Source organism: Mustela erminea, chromosome 7 (assembly GCF_009829155.1).
Source record: "Mustela erminea isolate mMusErm1 chromosome 7, mMusErm1.Pri, whole genome shotgun sequence".
Classification (NCBI taxonomy): Eukaryota; Metazoa; Chordata; class Mammalia; order Carnivora; family Mustelidae; genus Mustela; species Mustela erminea.
In genome coordinates, this window is record NC_045620.1 from 11,202,632 (window position 1) to 11,220,781 (window position 18,150).

The 18,150-nt window shown below is 44.0% G+C and overlaps 1 protein-coding gene across 5 annotated transcripts in view; it reads right to left on the reverse strand.

Moving 5' to 3' along the window:
* SLC9A8 (solute carrier family 9 member A8) overlaps positions 1 to 13,823 on the reverse strand; it is a 70,645-nt gene extending 56,822 nt beyond the window's left edge. For 3 of the 5 annotated variants that reach the window (XM_032350377.1, XM_032350380.1, XM_032350378.1), the window contains exons 1-4: positions 13,695 to 13,821; positions 13,197 to 13,244; positions 11,693 to 11,871; positions 4,854 to 4,934 (exon numbers count right to left, since the gene is read on the reverse strand). In XM_032350377.1, the coding sequence (XP_032206268.1) occupies positions 4,854 to 4,934; positions 11,693 to 11,871; positions 13,197 to 13,244; positions 13,695 to 13,720 (334 nt within the window). In that variant the 5' untranslated portion in view covers positions 13,721 to 13,821. Of the gene's footprint in view, positions 1 to 4,853; positions 4,935 to 11,692; positions 11,872 to 13,196; positions 13,245 to 13,694 lie in introns of all 5 variants that reach the window. The other 2 variants (XM_032350381.1, XM_032350379.1) reach the window with 2 other exon arrangements.
* Between the last annotated feature and the right edge of the window lie 4,327 nt (positions 13,824 to 18,150).

Sequence of the window (18,150 nt, forward strand, 5' to 3'; positions counted from 1 at the left end):
TGGCTCAGGTCATGGTCCCAGGGTCCTGGAATCGAGCCCCGCATCAGGCTCTCTGCTCAGCGGGGAGGCTGCTTCCCCTTCTCTCTCTGCCTGCCTCTCTGCCTATTTGTGATCTCTACCTGTCAAATAAATAAAATCTTTAAGAAAAATAATTCTTAAAAAAAAGAAATCAAAGCACCTCAGATTCAGGAGGGTTCCCCCTGAGACACTGTAAGCTGTTTCAGCATTAGTTAGACTTTAATAGTCTAAAAACGAACAAAGCTATTACAGTTTCAGCTAGGATTCTCCCTTTGTCTAAAAAAAAAAAAAAAAAAAAAAAAATTAAAAAATTTTTAAGAACTTAAGTATAATCAGAATATCTACTACATCTGCTTTCCTCTGAATTTCCTTTAGTAAATAACTCAGGAACTGAGTGATTTTTTCCATCACATTCCACTCAAAATCACCATTGACATAAAGAGCACTGAATTAAAAAAACTAAAATCTTTTAGTCAAAACAAGAATGAGTTAATAAAACTAAAGGCACACAGTTTAAAAAAAAACTTTTAAGAAAGGCACATAATTAATATTATAATGAGGGAGCACTTCTGCATATCCTAGTCAATGATTCTATCAAATCTGGGTTCTAATTATCAGTATTATTGGCCCTGGATAGGGCAAATTTCCAGTCCTTACTTAACCCCTTCTGACTTTTCTTCTCTGTAAAATGAAGGATGATTGTGGGGGAGAAAATCCCGTTTTGCTACATACAGCAGTGGATAGGAGGCAGTATAATTATTTCATTTTTATACCTTATAAATTTCAGGCCAAAATACACAGATAATCAGCACCAATAAATGTAAATATGTGAACTTAATATATGGAAAGAGTAGTATAAAGGAAGAACACAAAAAATGATACAAACTCAAACCAAGTAAAGTCATCTAATCTGTACAAGCCTATGTATGGTCTGGAAGAGAATGAAGCATAATAAAAACAGGTGAAGTTGTTAATGAAAAGGATTTTTCTTTCTGTATAGCTATTTGTGCAAAAAAAAAAAAAAAATTTTTAAAGCCCTAAGCCACAGAATTTCGTAAGTATAAAAAGTATTCGAAAAGCTCTGAAGAAGTGTCAAGGAAGTATCTTTAGAATTTCATGCTGATGGGCGCTTGGATGGCTCAGCCATTAAGCATCTGCCTTTAGTTCAGGTCGTGATTCCAGGGTCCTGGGATCAAGCCCCGCATCGGGCTCTCTCCTCAGTGGAAGCCTGCTTCTCCCTCTCCTGCTCCCCCTGCTTGTGTTCCCTCTGTCTATGTCTGCCAAATAAATAAATAAAATCTCTTAAAAATTTTTTCATGTTGATACTTTCTTATAAAGAATGAGAAAAGTCTGGAGATTCACCTGAAAATACAATAAAATACAAGGGGGAAAATGTGCTTTTAAAGGGCAGATAGTTCTCTTCTATACAGATAGTTTCTTAGGAACTCTGAATCTTTAACATCAAAGACCAATCATGTCTCTAAATGACAGCAAACTGAAAAGCAACTCTGGGCCAGAAGACGTAGGCTGGGAGAGCTTATTCCCGAAAGACAGAAAACCTCATTTTCTCCGGCAGCTTCATCTAGATTCTTTGTTGGCACAAAACTTGGAAATTCTTGAAATGGTGGATATCTCAATATTTTGTTACACTTTGCTCCAGTAAGAGGAAAAAAGTTTTCCTTCAACTGACATAGCTTTATGAAATACAGAACTATTTGGATAGCTTTGTCAGCATTTCTAAATTCTAACCAAATGTCCTCTAACATAATAAAAAGTATTTCTGGACCCCAGCCCTCTCCCTGGGAACTGCTCTTAGCGTTCCAATCACTTGAGTTAGCTAACGGAAGTTTTCAAAGCAAGACTGACTTTCCATCAACCCTCCCATGACCTAGCTGTACAGGCTACAGTTATTTCTGCTGCATCAGTGAAGAAATGAACCTGTGGATGGGAGACATGGCCAATCCCCACCATCATTCCACTTCCCGTCCAGACTGGGGGAGGCTATGAGGTGAGAGTGCATCCTACAACTTCTGGTGGGAACAGGGGGAAGAGGAGGCCACTTTTCCCCCTATGACTGCTACTGTAAGGAGAGTAGGCTTGAAGCTGGAAAGGTTCAGGAGAGAGCCTGCCTCAGAGTGAAGTCAAAACAAAGGGGAGCACTGTTGAGAAATGAAGAAAAAACGAAATCCAGGAGATGCGATCCAGCTAAGCTGCAAGCTAGTGCCCCCTGCACGTTTTTCGGTTCCTTGGGCCAGTGGGTGTGCAATTCCACCCCTCCCCAATATGTTTGCTTTGAATCAATGTGAACTGATTTTGTCCCTCAAGTGGAAACAGTCCTGAATCAGTTAAGATGCTTATAGCTGCAAGTAGAACACCTGCCTAAAAATGGCTTCAACCACCGATGTTTGTTACGTCATATAGCAGGCAGATCTAGAACTGTCAATTCAACAAAACAACAATGCAGTCAAGAATCCAGGCTTCCGGGGGCGCCTGAGTTGCTCAGTGGGTTAAAACCTCTGCCTTCGGCTCAGGTCGTGATTCCAGGATCCTGGGATCGAGTCCCACATCGGGCTCTCAGCTCAGCGGGGAGCCTGCTTCCTCCTCTCTCTCTGCCTGACTCTGCCTACTTGTGATCTCTGTCAAATAAATAAATAAAATCTTAAAAAAAAAAAAGAATCCAGGCTTCCCAGCGGTCCCTCTTGGCAATCCTTAGCATTCTGGCTTTTGTCTCTGAGCCACAGTGTGACTGAGGACACGCACCAGTGCTCCAGGCATCACATCCTCATAGGACGGCATCGAAAGTAGGGGAGGTTTGTTTTTGTTTTTTTTTTTAAATCAGAGAGGACAGAGTGCACTCCACTCAGCCCTTCCCCATGGTCTCACGGGCCAGAACGGGGTTTCATACTGCCTTCCTGTCTTCACGCCATTCAACCAATCAATGGCAAAGGACAGTGGAATTATCGTGATGGCATTAAGACCATCTTGACCTGGAGGAACTCATCTTCTTTGTGTGCACTGTGACAAGATTCCTGATCAAAATTAGGGTGTTGGGGTGCCTGGGTGGCTCAGTGGGTTAAGCCTCTGCCATTCGCTCAGGTCATGATCTCAGGGTCCTGGGATCAAGCCCCGCATCGGGCCTTCTGCTCAGCAGGGAGCCTGCTTCCCCTCTCTCTCTCTGCCGGCCTCTCTGCCTACTTGTTATCTGAATCTCTGTCAAGTAAATAAAATCTTAAAAAAAAAAATTAGGGTGTTTTCAAAGAAGGAGGGGAAAATGGCTGTTGGGTAGGCAACCAACAATGTCTACTGTAATTCCTAAAACAAGCACTGGTGTTCGCTAACCTGCAGTTACCCAAACATTCAAAGAATGAACATGACATTCCAAACCAAATTAAAAGAACCATCCTTTCCATGTGCATAATACCTAAATATACATCAACTACAGTTCTTATTCTAAGAAACTATGAAAACTGAGCCCAAACTGTACATTCCTTGGAGTCCTGTTAGGTATTAGTTGTGCAGTTTATTTTCAGCATGCCAGAGAGCAAGAAAGGGGTGTTAATAAATGACCACCCCATGCTTTGAGCTCAAAGACTATCTCGTCAGTTAAGGTTGTTTGAATCTGCCAGGATGTGCAGCTCTAGAGACTGCTGAACAAAATGGGAACTCTGAGGAAAATTGTTTCCTAATTCTTTACAAAGACAAGTACTCTCCAGTGGTGTCTCTTCCTTAAGATATGCATCACTGGGGGGTATGAGGCTTGCATGAGGTGGTAATGCAAAAGCCCACAGGCAGGAACCTAACACTTATTAGCAACATGAAGCCCAGGAAAACACAGGAGGGGCTGAGCAGAATACAGGAATACAATACAGGAATGCAGAAGGCACAAGAGAAGGTGAATCAAAGTCTGAATGTTCACCTCCAAAGCTAACCTAAACCATTGCTGTCCTGTAAAAGTATTACTACACACACTAAACAAGACCTCCAAGGCAAAGAAAATTAACTTACAGAGCATCATTGGTGATAAGGAGAAATTAAATACCATTAGTAGGCAAGTGGAAACTAGTAAAAGTAACTACGGTATCATAAACTGACGAATGCCTTAGCTGATCTTAGTGAAAGCTTATATACTATGCCTTAAGCACCCCGCCCACATTTTAGTCTTGATTTTAATACTTACTGAAAAGTAAGGTCCCCGCACCTTCCTTCATTAACCACTTCAATTAACTTGCACGCGAGCTTGCATCTGTTATTACACTGATTCATTCCCTTTATGTAGAGGCTAATTAGCTTTTTTTCTTTTATTATTTATTACTGAAGTACAGTTGACATACAGAGGCTAATTATCTTAATAATTAACTGCCGCAGGAAACAAGAGAAAAATGTGAGGTAGAATGGAATGTTCCTGAAGACTTTAACTCTTGACTGACATGGAAGTGAGCCATTTTTCCTTCCTAAACCATCAAGTGAGAGGCCCTTCTGGCTGTAAAATTCAGTGACCCTATGAATTAAGTGTCAATTACTCATCTTAGTTGACTTGGGTGTCTGCACAGCCTAGGAACAGAGGTCAGTGTGCCCCAACGGTAGCTCCAGAAGCAGAAAGGCTTTCGAGCTACATAGAGGGGGCCTCTATGTGATCTTTAGGTGGTCAGCACCCCTCTCTGAGCCACAGTGTCCTCATCTGTAAAATGGGATCATAACACCCTCTTGGCAGCTGGCAGTGAGTATTAAATGAAACCAAGAATGAACCACATCTCGTGTAGTTCCTGGCACTAGGAAGGCACTGGAAAAATGGTATTGTTACCGCTTTTATTATAGGATCGCGGATAAGCACTTACCTAAAGAAACAACCGCAACACTCTCCGGCAAGAAATGTAATCTGTACTGGATCAGTAGATGCACCAATATGATGCAGATGGCTGTGGGGAAAAAAGAAGACATTGTTAGAATGGCACAATTTTAAGTAATAAACACCAAGTTCAAAGCCGCGGTTATTTCTGGGGGTGTTGCCAGGAAAATGTATGTACAAGGAACAATGACACAATAAACTGCAGTTGTATTTTCAAACTCTTATTTCTTAACCTGGAAACAGACCCAAGGTGTTCATAACACTGTCTCCATATTTCTGGACTACTGTGCCTGGACTACTGTGTTTGCTAGGAGTTACAAGAGAATAACACACACCTAATGTTTTTCTAACTTGTTAAGCCTAATACCATCATTTATTTGAATCTCTTGGATTCTGAGAAAAGTCTTCAACTGTTTTGACATAACTGGAAAACTAGAAATGGTGAGAAGGAAGTCCATGAAATCAATCACTTTTATGCAAATATAACTGCCACAGAAGATGTTGACACAAAGTATTTTGCCACCGTGTGATTGGTTCCCTTTTAACAGAGAAGGAAGTGAGAATACAAAGAGGACCAAGTAAATACTTTGAGAACATCAGTGACCAAAAGATGGGGTGCCTGATCCTCACTTGGGTACCAGGGCTCCCAATGGTTAAGGGCTTCCCATGAGCCAGGCACTATATTGAACACTTCCCAAACACTTGCTCACTTGGCCCCCAACACTCCTCTTAACTAGTTATTATTATCATAATCTCACGTCACTGGTAGGTGCTGCAGGGTTGAGCCTAATTCCAACCCCGGACCCTGAACCACAGGCACCCACTACCTCCCTCCCAACTGCCTTCATTCCTTAGTCACCAAAATAGGAGTAATGTCTGACTTTTCTCACAGAGGTGGTGTCATGAAAGCAAAGAAAGGAAACAAGAGGAGGTAAAACTGTTTGAAAGAAAAAAGTGTTTCTGGACACCCCACAAAGCATACTTTCACATAAATAATTCCTGGATGTAATTTCATGGTCCCAATGCAAGTGTGCATGTCTCTTTTTTTCATTACACGCCTAGGTGGTATACCATATCATTAATCATAGTATTATCTTTTTTTTTTTTTTAAGATTTTATTTATTTGACAGAGAGAGATCACAAGTAGGCATAGAGGCAGGCAGAGAGAGAGGAGGAAGCAGGCTCCCTGCCGAGCAGAGAGCCCGACGCGGGACTCGATCCCAGGACCCCGAGATCATGACCCGAGCCGAAGGCAGCGGCTTAACCCACTGAGCCACCCAGGTGCCCAATCATAGTATTATCTTAACAGCACTAAAAATAATTGTTGATTTTTTTTTGTAAAAGGAAACGTTTAAACAATCTGCAGGGAGGTTAATGGCCACCATTAGAGGCTGCACATACAAACTAGGTATCTTTAGGCCCACCAAAAAGTACCAGGTGACCAGAAAAAGGAAATAGTTGTACATAGAGAAACTGTCTCTCCTTTCGTTCTGTGCTTTAAACTATCATCTGTGGTGTTACTTTGTTATAAATATTTAACCTCGTTAGAAAAATCCTATATTAAATGCTAAGAGCAAGAAAAAAAATGTTCTAATGCATAAGCACAACATATGTCTATAAAGGCAGGCCTATTGTCTTTAAAGGCAGGTACATAAGTACACTGAATACAGATCTAGGGAGTTCGCTCAGCTTCTGCACCTCTTCTGCACCAAGCCAGAGGAAAAAATTGATTTAAAAAGTTTATCCTAGGGGCGCCTGGGTGGCTCAGTGGGTTAAGCTGCCTTCGGCTCAGGTCATGATCTCAGAGTCCTGGGATCGAGTCCCACATCGGGCTCTCTGCTCAGCAGGGAGCCTGCTTCCTCCTCTCTCTCTGCCTGCCTCTCTGCCTACTTGTGATCTCTCTCTGTCAAATAAATAAATAAAATCTTTAAAAAAAAATAAAAATAAAAAAAATAAAAAGTTTATCCTAATAAATCAAACATCAATTTGCACCTTTAAAAGCAAAGGGGGGGGCTCCTGAATGGCTCAGTCAGACCCTTGCCTCTCAGGATAAGGAGATCCAGCTCTCTCCTTCTGTGCCTCCCCTATCATTCTTTAAAAAAAAAAAAAAAAAAGAGCAAAGGGGGAAAACTGTCTATTAACAGAAAGAGCTAAATATGAGGCTTATCAATGCCAGGGCCAGTCTCCAGCCACTTAAAAGAATGAGATCTGAAAAGAAGACCCACAGAATGGATGAGTATTTCTAAATCATTTATCTGATAAGGGTCTAGTAACCAGAATACATAAAGAACTCTTACACTTTTTAACAACAAAAAGACAAACAATATGATTTAAAAAATGGGCCAAGAACCAGAAAAGATATCTCTCCAAAGATACCAATGCCCTATAAGCACAGGAAAAGATGCTCAACATCACTGGTCATTAGAAAAATGCCAATCAGGACCATGAGATACAACTTCACACTGAGATGGCCGTAATTAAAAAACACAACACGATGGAAAGTAACAAGTGTTGGCAAGGAAGTGGAGCCACTGGGACACAGGGGCACTGCTGAAGGGATGTAAAATGGTACGGCCTCTGTAGGAAGTTAGGGAGTTCCTGAGAAAGTTATACATAGAGTAAGCATTAAACCTAGCAGCTCCACTCCTGGGTATGTATCCAATAGAAATTGAAATATATGTCTACACGAAAACCTGTACACAAATGTCGACAGCAGCACTATTCACAACAGCCAAAACATAGAAACAAGCCGAATGTCCAACAATCGATGAACAGATAAATATAATGTGGTATATCTCCATGAGATTATTCACCTGTAATAATGAACACACTACTAACACATGCTACAACACAGATGAACCTTGAAGATACAATGCTAAGTTAAAGAAGCCAGGCGTAGAAGGTCACATATTGTATGATTCTATTTGCTTGAAATGGAATAGGCACATTCCTAGGAATAAAAAGCAAAATAGTGTTTACTAGAGAGTGGGGGTAGGGGATGGGGAGTGACAGCTTTTAAAGCGTACTGGGTCTCCCTTTGGGGTGATGAGAACATTCTGGAACTAGGTAATGGTGATGGTTGCACAACACTCTTGCGTGTACTAAATGCCACTGAATTGTACACTGCAAAATGGTTAAAATGGGATATATTTTATGTTTCTTTTTTTTGTTTTAATTTTTTATTTGTTGATTTGACAGACAGAGATCACAAGTAGACAGAGAGGCAGGCAGAGAGAGAGAGAGGAAAGCAGACTCCCTGCTGAGCAGAGAGCCCAAGGCGGGGCTCAATCCCAGGACCCTGGGATCATGACCTGAGCCGAAGGCAGAGGTTTAACCCACTAAGCCACCCAGGTGCCCCATATTTTATGTTTAACACATACACCTTCTTTAAAAGAAAAAATGATGAGGTAGATACAAAAAAGAGTAGTAACGTAAAAAGATCTCTAAGACATTCTGAGATGAAAAAGCAAGTTATAGGAACTTATTTATATTAAAACAAACAAAATACAAACTAGATGTGCCTGTATCTATGAATGTGCTTATGAACGTATACATGTATATACACATCCATGCTTTCAGAAATATTCGGGAAAAAAGTAAGAAAGGACAAAAACTTCCGTGTGGTGTGGAGGACAGGTATACTACAAGTTAATATGCTTCTAAATGTTCAAGCCCAAAGTAATAATTATGGAAACTATATTAAAACATAGGCACATCAATTTTAATAACTCCATTAAATTTAAAGGCCCATAAAATGTGTCAAATGATGCTAATTGTTAACTCTAATGTAAGTCAATAAAAATGACTCACCATTGTTTCTGCAGAATCCAAGATCATCAAGGGTTAAATCAACTGATTTCAAGCTTTTAAAGTCAAAAGTAACTGGTGTTTTGGCATCCCTCCTCAAAAACGGGAATACACTATAATACTTTGTCAAGCTTGTAGGACATAAAAGTCATACTTTCATTTGACTTGACTAAAATAGTAAACAAAAGCAGCATCTGGGGCACCTGAGCGGCTCAGTGGGTAAGCCTCTGCCTTCAGCTCAGGTCATGATCTCAGGGTCCTGGGATCGAGTCCCACGTCGGGCTCTCTGCTCCACGAGGAGCCTGCTTTCCCCACTTTGTTTGCTTCTCTGCCTACTTGTGATCTCTGTCTCTGTCAAATAAATAAATAAAATCTTAAAAAAAAAAAAAAAAAGGCAGTATCATAGGGGCTCAGTTAGTTAAATGTCTGACTTTGGCCCAGGTCATGATCACGTGGGTCCTGGGATCGAGCCCTGCGTTGGGCTTCTTGGTCAGTGGAGTCTGCTTGTCCCTCTTCCTCTACACTTCCCTGCGCTGTGCTCTCTCTCTCAGATAATAAGCAGACAGAGAAAACAACTGGGGGAGGGGCAGGCAGAGGGAGAGGGAGAAGCAGGCTCGCCACTGAACAGGGAGCCCAACGTGAGGCTCCAGGACCCTGAGATCATGACCTGAGCCGAAGGCAGACACTTAACAACTGAGCCACCCAGGCACACCAGTAAAAAAAAATCTTAAAAAAGAAATAAAATAGTAAACAAAAGTGGTTACATGTGTTCCAGGTTAGGAGTTCCTGAAGTCTAGAATAAGCTAGGTACTAGTATTTCCCTCAATTCACTGTAGTTCATGTATTTAGTGAGTTAGCACTATCAACTGCAATTCTTTTTTTACTTTATCAGATGTATATTGTTCAGACATCTAATACGTAAGACATATAATACTCTGTTGATAATATACAAGAAAAGAGTAAAAATCCCTCCAAATCTCTTGAAAAAGAAAGCATTCCATTCTGTTCATGCATGCTGACCTACGCATAAAATGTCGAGATACCAATTCATAGCCTGCCCACAGCCTGATGAGGTAAAAACAAAACCCCCAACACGAGAGTGACTCTGGAGTCTAGGCTCATGATCTGCTTGAAAAGACGATCCAAGTAAAATTTTTGCCCAAATAAATAAGTTCAGACCCTTCTGGCCCCCACATGTGTTACCACTGCACAGGGTTTTGCCAGGACCAAAAAGCATCCTAACAGCCTGTTTTGTGGTTTCTGGCACAAACTAACCTTCAGTGCTCCACACCCTGAAAATTACTCTGAAAATCTGACTTACCCTTATTATCTTCCCAGGAAACAAAGTTAACTACAAAACTAAAGTTTTCTTCCAGGCCTGCCTTGTATGCTGCTGACCTTATCAAACTGACAATAAAGTAAAGAAGCTAATAATACTGGTCCTTCTGGATTAAGGATTCAGGTACTAAAGACTTCTTGATCAAGAAGAGTACGGCTTTTCTTTAAATTCAACTAATATCACGAGAAAAAAGGAAAAACAAAAGGAGTACTTGATTGTTGAAGTAATCCCCTAGAAGCAGAATTCAACTACATTCACAAGGTACACAATTACTCCAGCGTATCAGGTCCATGTGGGACACTGTACACTTGTTTGTATTTTTCAGTATTCGTTTTAAAAAGTTGTGCAGGGTTTTTTTGTTTTGTTTTGTTTTTAAGTAGGCTCCTTGACCGGCGTGGAGCCTAGCATGGGGCTCAAACTCACAACCATGGGCTCAAGACCTGAGACCAGCGGTCGGATGTTCAAGCAACTGAGCCACCTAGGCCTCCCAATTTAAAAGTTTTTTTGAGAGATTAGGCTGAGCCCTGGGATTTTAAATCAAATGATTAGATTATTAAAATTATTTGACTATTAATAGAATCCAAATGTAAATGTGAAAGTTCTAGTTTTCTTCAAAGAAGTCCTCAATGACATCAGCGAAATGCTCTGTACCTTTCAATCGGGTTGTACTTCCCATTCCTCTGAAAAGACCTAATCTAATCAGAAATATGGCTCAGTATCCTGAAAAGAAGAACAGAAAATGTAAATATGCCAACTCTACTCTTCCAAGAAGAGTTTGGATTTGGGTCAAATTTGAAGCTTTATTTCTTCCTTTGTCAGCTAGTACAAGTGGTTGTGCAGTTTCAATTGTTCAGTGTTTTTGGTCTAAAACATTTGTCTACAGTCTCTGGGAGGCATCTAAGTTATTGCCTTTTACCTAAACTTCTCGACTAAGGTCTGGCAATCCAAATATTAATCTCTAGTCTCTCCAAAACCAGGCATATCAATTGCTTAATCTCTCTGGGCCTAAATTTTTTCACTCATTACTGGAGAAGGTTGAACAAAACAAGACTTTTGAGAGTACATCTGTTCAAAGAAAAAATGGTATTAAGTAAACAATGACATAGGTGATACGCAGATATGGCAGAAGTCCTAACCGTAGTTAATGGGAGCCAGAGGGTAAGAGAAAGGATGTTTGATCTTTCACGTGGCAACAAAACCTTTAATTAAGTAAAATTTACACAGAAGCCTAATGGGAGACAAAAGGCTGCTCTGGTCAGAAAGTCAGATGCCCTCCCATTTGACTTAGCCCACCTCCTGCTCCCAGCACTACCCACACACACACATTGGTGAGCGGGGTTTGAAATCCACTAAATAAGAAGATGGTCAAGGTTCCTTCTAGGTCAAAAATCCCTTCTTTCTTCCAAAAGACATCTAAGATATTCTATAAAGAGCTCTTCAAAATTACTAGGCTCAATGACTTTATGAAGAAAGAGGAGTACCCTGTTGTGTTATGCTTAACCACTGAGCCACCCAGGCGCCCCATGTTGTGTTATGAATTGATCGTTGTCCCTCAGTGTTTGATGTCAAACCAAATGGAAGAAAGACCTGAAATCAAGAAAATGGTGGCTCAGACAGGGCTGACCTTAGAGACAGCACACACAGACACTCAATATGGCAGATGAGGGGGTGTCCAGATTCACCTAGGACGAGGAGGCTGAAGAAGATGGTCATGCCGCTTGACTGTTCCTCCTGCTGAGCCTGCTCCCCTGTTTGCACAGGGAGAATGGGCTTGGCAGGGGTCGGGAGCACCAGTTTTGTGGTGACAACCAGGGTAGTGTGGAGGGTGACATTGAAACCTTCGTGAGTTGTGTTAGGGAACCTGTTGGACATAAAAAGCAGGATTAGACAAAGGGAAAAGGGCCCTGAGTATCAAAACACATACACAAAGGAGACCTGGCACAGAGGACGCTGGGATTCACGTCTTAACACCACCCGGCAGGTCTCAGACAGAAACTGATTCAGAAAATTCCTGTCTGCCACAGCAGAGAGTACCAGTGCCTTCAGGTGCTCCAAACACAGCCACTTAGAGGACAGGAACAAGGGCGAATCAGGGCCAGCGTAGAAACCAAACGCCGCCTGCTCTCTGGCATTTAATGGGAGGATTTAAATGGAGACAAACTGAAGTCTCATCCCATTCCAAGATCCGACGTTATTTACTTGGCGCCTTTATTTCTCCTGTTTACATTCTTTTCCTTGAATTATAGCAGCAAGCTGAAGAAGTCACCCAATTTACCCAACTGTTGATCTGGCTAGAACACCCCATCCCACTTGACAAAATCCTTCTCAGATTTCTAAAGGCTCAAATGTAACCTTCTCTGGAATACTGCACCCACCCCACTTCTTCCGTTCTTCACAGCACGCTCTCCTCACTCTGGGATGGGACTGTAAACTAGCGCAACCGTTCACATAATAATCACCGCAATTGTGATTATAATAGCTCATGTTTATGGAGTAAATGCTTCCCATCAGGGACTACATAACACACAACCTCTCACTTAATAGGCATACCAGGCCTGAGGTGGGGACTGTTCCTTTCCCTTTTTTACCCACGAATAACTGAAGCTCAGAGAGGTTGCATAACCTGGCCGTGGTCTCAGCTAACCAAGTTTGAGCCCCAGCTTGAAATCACCGGGCCATACCACCTCTTCTGCTTTGTGTGGCTGAGGCCCAGGTTTGGTGTCCACAATAGCGCATTTGCTGAATAAAGACGAAATGAAATGACCACCCAGCCAGCCAAGAGATATATCTGAAAAGATGTTAGGGGAGGGAATCGGATTTCAACCACAAATCCGTTCGCACAGATGGGGCGTCTATAACATGCAATGGGTTGTGCCCAGCAGATGGGGAGGGACTAAAGAGTGGCATCCTTCCCGATAAGTACCGGGAGGACACAGGACCCCCACCTCGCCCCCCATCTCTATCTCATCCCGTGTAGTTAGCCCCTTAGCTCTTCCTACTCCAGCCATCCTGCCTTTCTTTCTGTTCCTCAAAGGGACTAAGGTCTTTCTTGCTTCTAGCCTTTTGCATTTGCGTGTGTTCCCTCTCCTATCCCTCCTTCTCATCATCCTGACACTTCCTTTTTCTTTTAGCACTCTGAAATCCTCTTGCTTGCTTAGGGTCTATCCCCACTAGAATGGAAACTACCTGAGGGCGGTTCCTGGTCGGCCTCCTTCACTACTATGTGCCCAGGGCCTGGAATAGAGTAAATGGCCAACAGTTAACGAATGAATGAGATTCGGTGGAGGAGACAGATGCGAAAAACCACCGTTACCGTGGAAGAGGCCACTGGCTAAGTAGTGGGTGGGGGACTTCCTGGAGGAGGCGGCGGAGCTCTCCCTGATTTATCAGAAGACCGAAAACTCGGAAAGTGGAATTTGGCTTTCGGGTTCGGCCAGACGGCTTCTGAGGCCTGCCCTGGGCTGCCGATACCCTACACGACGATCCGACCTCAAGGAGGCTGCAGGGCCGGGTTGGGCCCAGGCCCGTCCCTCCCGCCCTCCTCGCTGGCACAGGCATGGTCAGTCCTGGCCAACCGGCACAAGGAGCTCCGCCTTTCAGGGCCAGAGGGCGGCCTGAGGCACTCGCTGTCACCCGCCGGGGCCCAGCCCTGCCGCCTCCGCCGCCCGGGAAAAGCCCACTCACTCCTCTTCCGCCATCTTCTCCCCCATCCTGCGGAGCCTCCAAGACCACCGAGTTCGGAGCCGGGGGCTAGCAGGGACTGCTTTTGCTTCCGGCTTCCGCTGGAGGCGCGGGCGGACGGACAAGCGGGGGGGCGGGGCCTCAGCCTTAAGAGGGCGGTCCTTCTGTCCCTTCGTCTCTGTGGCCTGAAGGTGGGAGGACCCGGCCCGGGCACTTTTAGGACATCAGATTGGTTTGGGCCTTGTGACCCCCTGGCCCCGTGAAGTTTCGGTTTTTCTTCATTCTGGGGCGGGGAAGCTTTGAGAGCAACTCCTGTGAGGTCATTGTGACTCACTTTGAGAGCAGGCGCTCTCCACCCAGTATCCAAGACTTGACACCGAAAGTTGGGACGGAAGCTTCTGGCCAAGGCTGTGCAGAGGGATCCCCAGTCTGAGCCCCAGTTTTCCTCGCTGTAAAGAGGACTAGCCACCTGGCCTTGCAGAATTGTGCAGTATTCTATTTGTAAACATTTACTGAATTCTGATTATATGCCTATCATTAAAATAGAGGAGGATGAGCGGTACCTGGGTGGCCTCAGACTTGATTTCTGCTCAGGTCATAATCTCAGGATCCTGGGATCGAGCCCCCCCCCCCCCCCCCCCCCGCTCGCCTCTGAGTTTAGCTGGGCATCTCCTTCTCTCCCTCTGTTTCTCTCTCTCCCTCTGCCCTTCCCACTCTCTCTAAAAGAAATCTTTAAAAGATAATAAAATAAAATAGGGGATGATAACCTAGGCCTGGATCATTTGTTAATTTCATAAATAAAACAACAAATACCGATTAGACACCTCTGTGTGCCTATCTGTGGTCTCTGGGGTTGGGGTTACAGGAAGGCACAAGGCTTATGGGATAACAGAGACCCCATCAGGAGGACTCCTACCCTTGTGTAAGGCTTTTGGGTTTGACACCACCTCTGCTGTTGCTACCTCCTTCCTGGTCCAAGCCATCATACCTCGTAACAGCTGTCGTAGGTCTCTCTGGCTCTGTGGCTGTTCCCTGTGGTCTTTCACACAGAGGACCCCAGTGAGCCTTGAAAAAAATTTTTTTTCTTTAAGTTTTTTTTTTTTTTTATCACTTGAGTAATCTCTACACCCAACATGGGGCTTGAACTCAAGACCCTGAGATCAAGAGTCTTATGCTCTTCTGACTGAGCCGGCCACACAGCCAGCACAGTGATCCTTTAAACCCTAGTCATTCCCCTACTTAAAACCTCCACTGATGGGGCACCTGGATGGCTCAGTGGTTAAGCAGGTTAAACGTCTGCCTTCAGCTCAGTTCATGATCCCAGGGTCCTGGAATCGAGCCCTGCTTGGTTGAGGGGCTCCTGACTCAGCAGGGAGTCAGCTTCTGCCCCTCCCATCTTCTCCTCTCATGATCTCTGAAATAAATGAAACCTTTAACACTAATAATAACAATAAAAAAAAATAAATAAAACCCCCACTGGCTTCCAATCTCAATCAAAGAAAAAAAGACTTGGAGAATCCACAGGACTCAACAACCTGCCCCTTTACTCCTCTTGAGGTCAGTCCACTTTCCCCCCTCCTGCACATTTTTCATTGTGGTCACAGTGGCTTCCCCTGTGTGCCTGAAACACACCAGGAACACTTCCACCACTGTACTTACTGCTTGGGCCTTTGTCTAGAACATTCCACTTTTGAATTGCCCCTTTGGAGCTCAACTTTTCCCACTTTGGGGCTTTTTATTTAACCTTTACCTTGTTCATAACGACTTCGCCAACCACCCTGTTTAAAATCTAAAACCTGGGGTACCTGGCTGACTCAATTGGTTAAGTGTCTGCCTTGGACTCAGCTCATGATCCTGGGGTCCTCAGCTGGAGTCCCGCTTCAGGCTCCCTGCTCAGTGGGGAGTCTGCTTCTCCCTCTCCCTCTGCCCTTCTCCTAGCTCATCCTCTCTCTCTCTCTCAAATGAATAAATAAAAATCTTTATTTTTTAAAAAATATTTTATTTATTTGACAGAGAGAGATCACAAGTAGGCAGAGAGGCAGGCAGAGAGAGGGGGGAAAGAGAGAGGGAGAAGCTCCCTGCTGAGGAGAGAGCCCAAGGTGGGGCTCGATCCGAGGACCCTGAGGTTAAGACCTGAGCCAAAGGCAGAAGCTTAACCTGCTAAGCCACCTAGGCATCCTAAATAAAAATCTTTAAATTAAAAAAAAAGTAACAGTAATAAAATCCAAAGCCTTCCCTGAGTTCTTTTTCTCCGTGACACCTACCATTTGATATGTTTTACTTCTACATTTGCTTACTGTCCTCCCTCCAGGAGGATGTAAACTTCCTGAGTGCGGAGGTTTTTGTCTGTTTTGTTCTGTTTTATCTCCAGTGCCTAGAGCAGCACCTAGCACATAGTAGTAGGTACTCAATAATAAATGATCATTGAATAAATAAAGGAGAGCGTTAACTCTAGACGAGTTAGAAAACGCAAGGGTTTTTAGAACAGTGCTTTGACCTGATTTTTTCTAATCAGGACCCGTTTGCTTGCTTACAGAGAGTTGGGCGGTTGGCAGCCCCCTGACCAGCTGGGAGGCTTCTGCACTAATCTGGGTGAGAGTTGATGGCAGTTTGGGTTAAAGTGATATCATGGAGATGACAGGAGTGATTAAAGGCAGGATTTGCTAAGGGACTGTGGCGTGTAAAGGAAGGAGAGGAGTCAAGGATGATTTCAAGGTTTTGGCCCTGAAGAACTGGGTGGAGAAGAGATTTGTCTGGCTCCTACCCAGAATCCTGTGCCGCTCTAGAATCTCTTAGGGCTGTTGTCAAAGCCAACAGAGAATGTGCTTAGGATCAGCCAACATTTACTGAGTTCTTCCTGTAGGTGTGGTGCTGAGCTTTTGTTTCCTTAAGTCTTTACTTCTTCTTCTTCTTCTTTTTTTTGGGGGGCGGGGGGCGCAGATACTATCTTATCTATAAACCCAAGCACAGAGAAGTTAAGCCACTTGCCTGTAATCACACACTGGGAAATGCTGAGTCTGGAATGTAGGCACAGAGTTTTGCTTTTACCAAGTACCCCCCTGTTGCTCTCCATGCCCTCAGTTTCTCTGGTTCTAAAATGGGGCCAACAGCCTGCTTCTCTCCTTTATCACAGAGCCTGTCAGAAATGAACCGGCTCGTAGAAGGTTGAGAGTGGGGTACCCTCTGAGTCAGTCTCCTTCCAGCCTGGCCGGAGTCAAACCCCTGGGAGCTGGGGGTAGGACTTTTCTATCAAGCTGCCAACTGTGGGCTACTCAGGATGAAAGCTGCTTCCTGAATTCTCTGAGGGCTGCCCCATTCTACGTGGCATTCCACCTTGTGCCCTTGCCGAAGATCCTGTGGTCATGGGCTTGCTGCCAAGCAGGAGTCTGTAGAACACCTGCCCTTTGGCAAATCCCAGGCCTTTCTCACCTATTCCTGGGAACAAATCTGAAATCCCCGGTCATTACCCCCTGGAAGGCAAATAAAGCCACTCCCCTTGCAGTTCCTAGGCTCCTGTGCTGTCCCAGGCCAAACAGAGGCTGGAATAGGGCACGCAGTCCCGGTTCCCTATCCCAAGTCAAGATCCATGGCTCTGTGACCCTGGGGCACCACCGCACCTTCAGAACCTCAGCGTCCCATCATAGTTTAATACTAGTTTTCAACCATTTGAAAACATGGAAACTACTCCTAGTTCACAAGCCATTCAATAGCAGATGGCAGGCTGCTCCACTGGGGGGCTGATGACCCAGGTATATAGTCTTAAACATAAGTCTGTCTTTCTTTCTTTCTTTTAAGATTTTATTTATTTATCTGACAGACAGAGATCACAAGTAGGCAGAGAGGCAGAGACAGGGAAGCAGATTCCCTGCTGAGCAGAGAGCTGGGTGCGGGGCTCAATCCCAGGACCCTGAGATCATGACCTGAGCTGAAGACTGAGGCTTTAACTCACCGAGCCACCCAGGCGCCCCAGCATAAGTATTGCTGAGACACTTATCACAGTCAGTTTTTTTCCTTCCTTCTTTTTTTTTTTTCTTCCTGAGTTTATCATCCTGTTTCCTCTATCAAATCTAAGCCCCCTGGAAGCAAGGCGACTGTCTCTCTCTTCTGCATTTCTTCCATCCCTTACCTTTTCTAACATTTCTTTTTTTTTTTTTTTTAAGATTTTATTTATTTGTTTTAGAGAGAAAGTGTGGGTATGAGCACGAGGGGCATGGGAGGAGAGGGGGAGGGAGAGCCACAAACAGACTCTGTGCTGAGTGTGGAGCATGATACTGGGCTCAATCTTATGACCCTGAGGTCATGACCTGAACCCAAACCAAGAGTTGGATGCTTAGCCGACTGTGACATCTAGGTGCCCCCTAAGATTTCTTGAACCCTCACTCTGTACCAGGCATTGCTCCAAGCCCATTATGCTCAGTGTCTTATTTAATCTGTATAATGACGCCAGCAGGGGGGCATC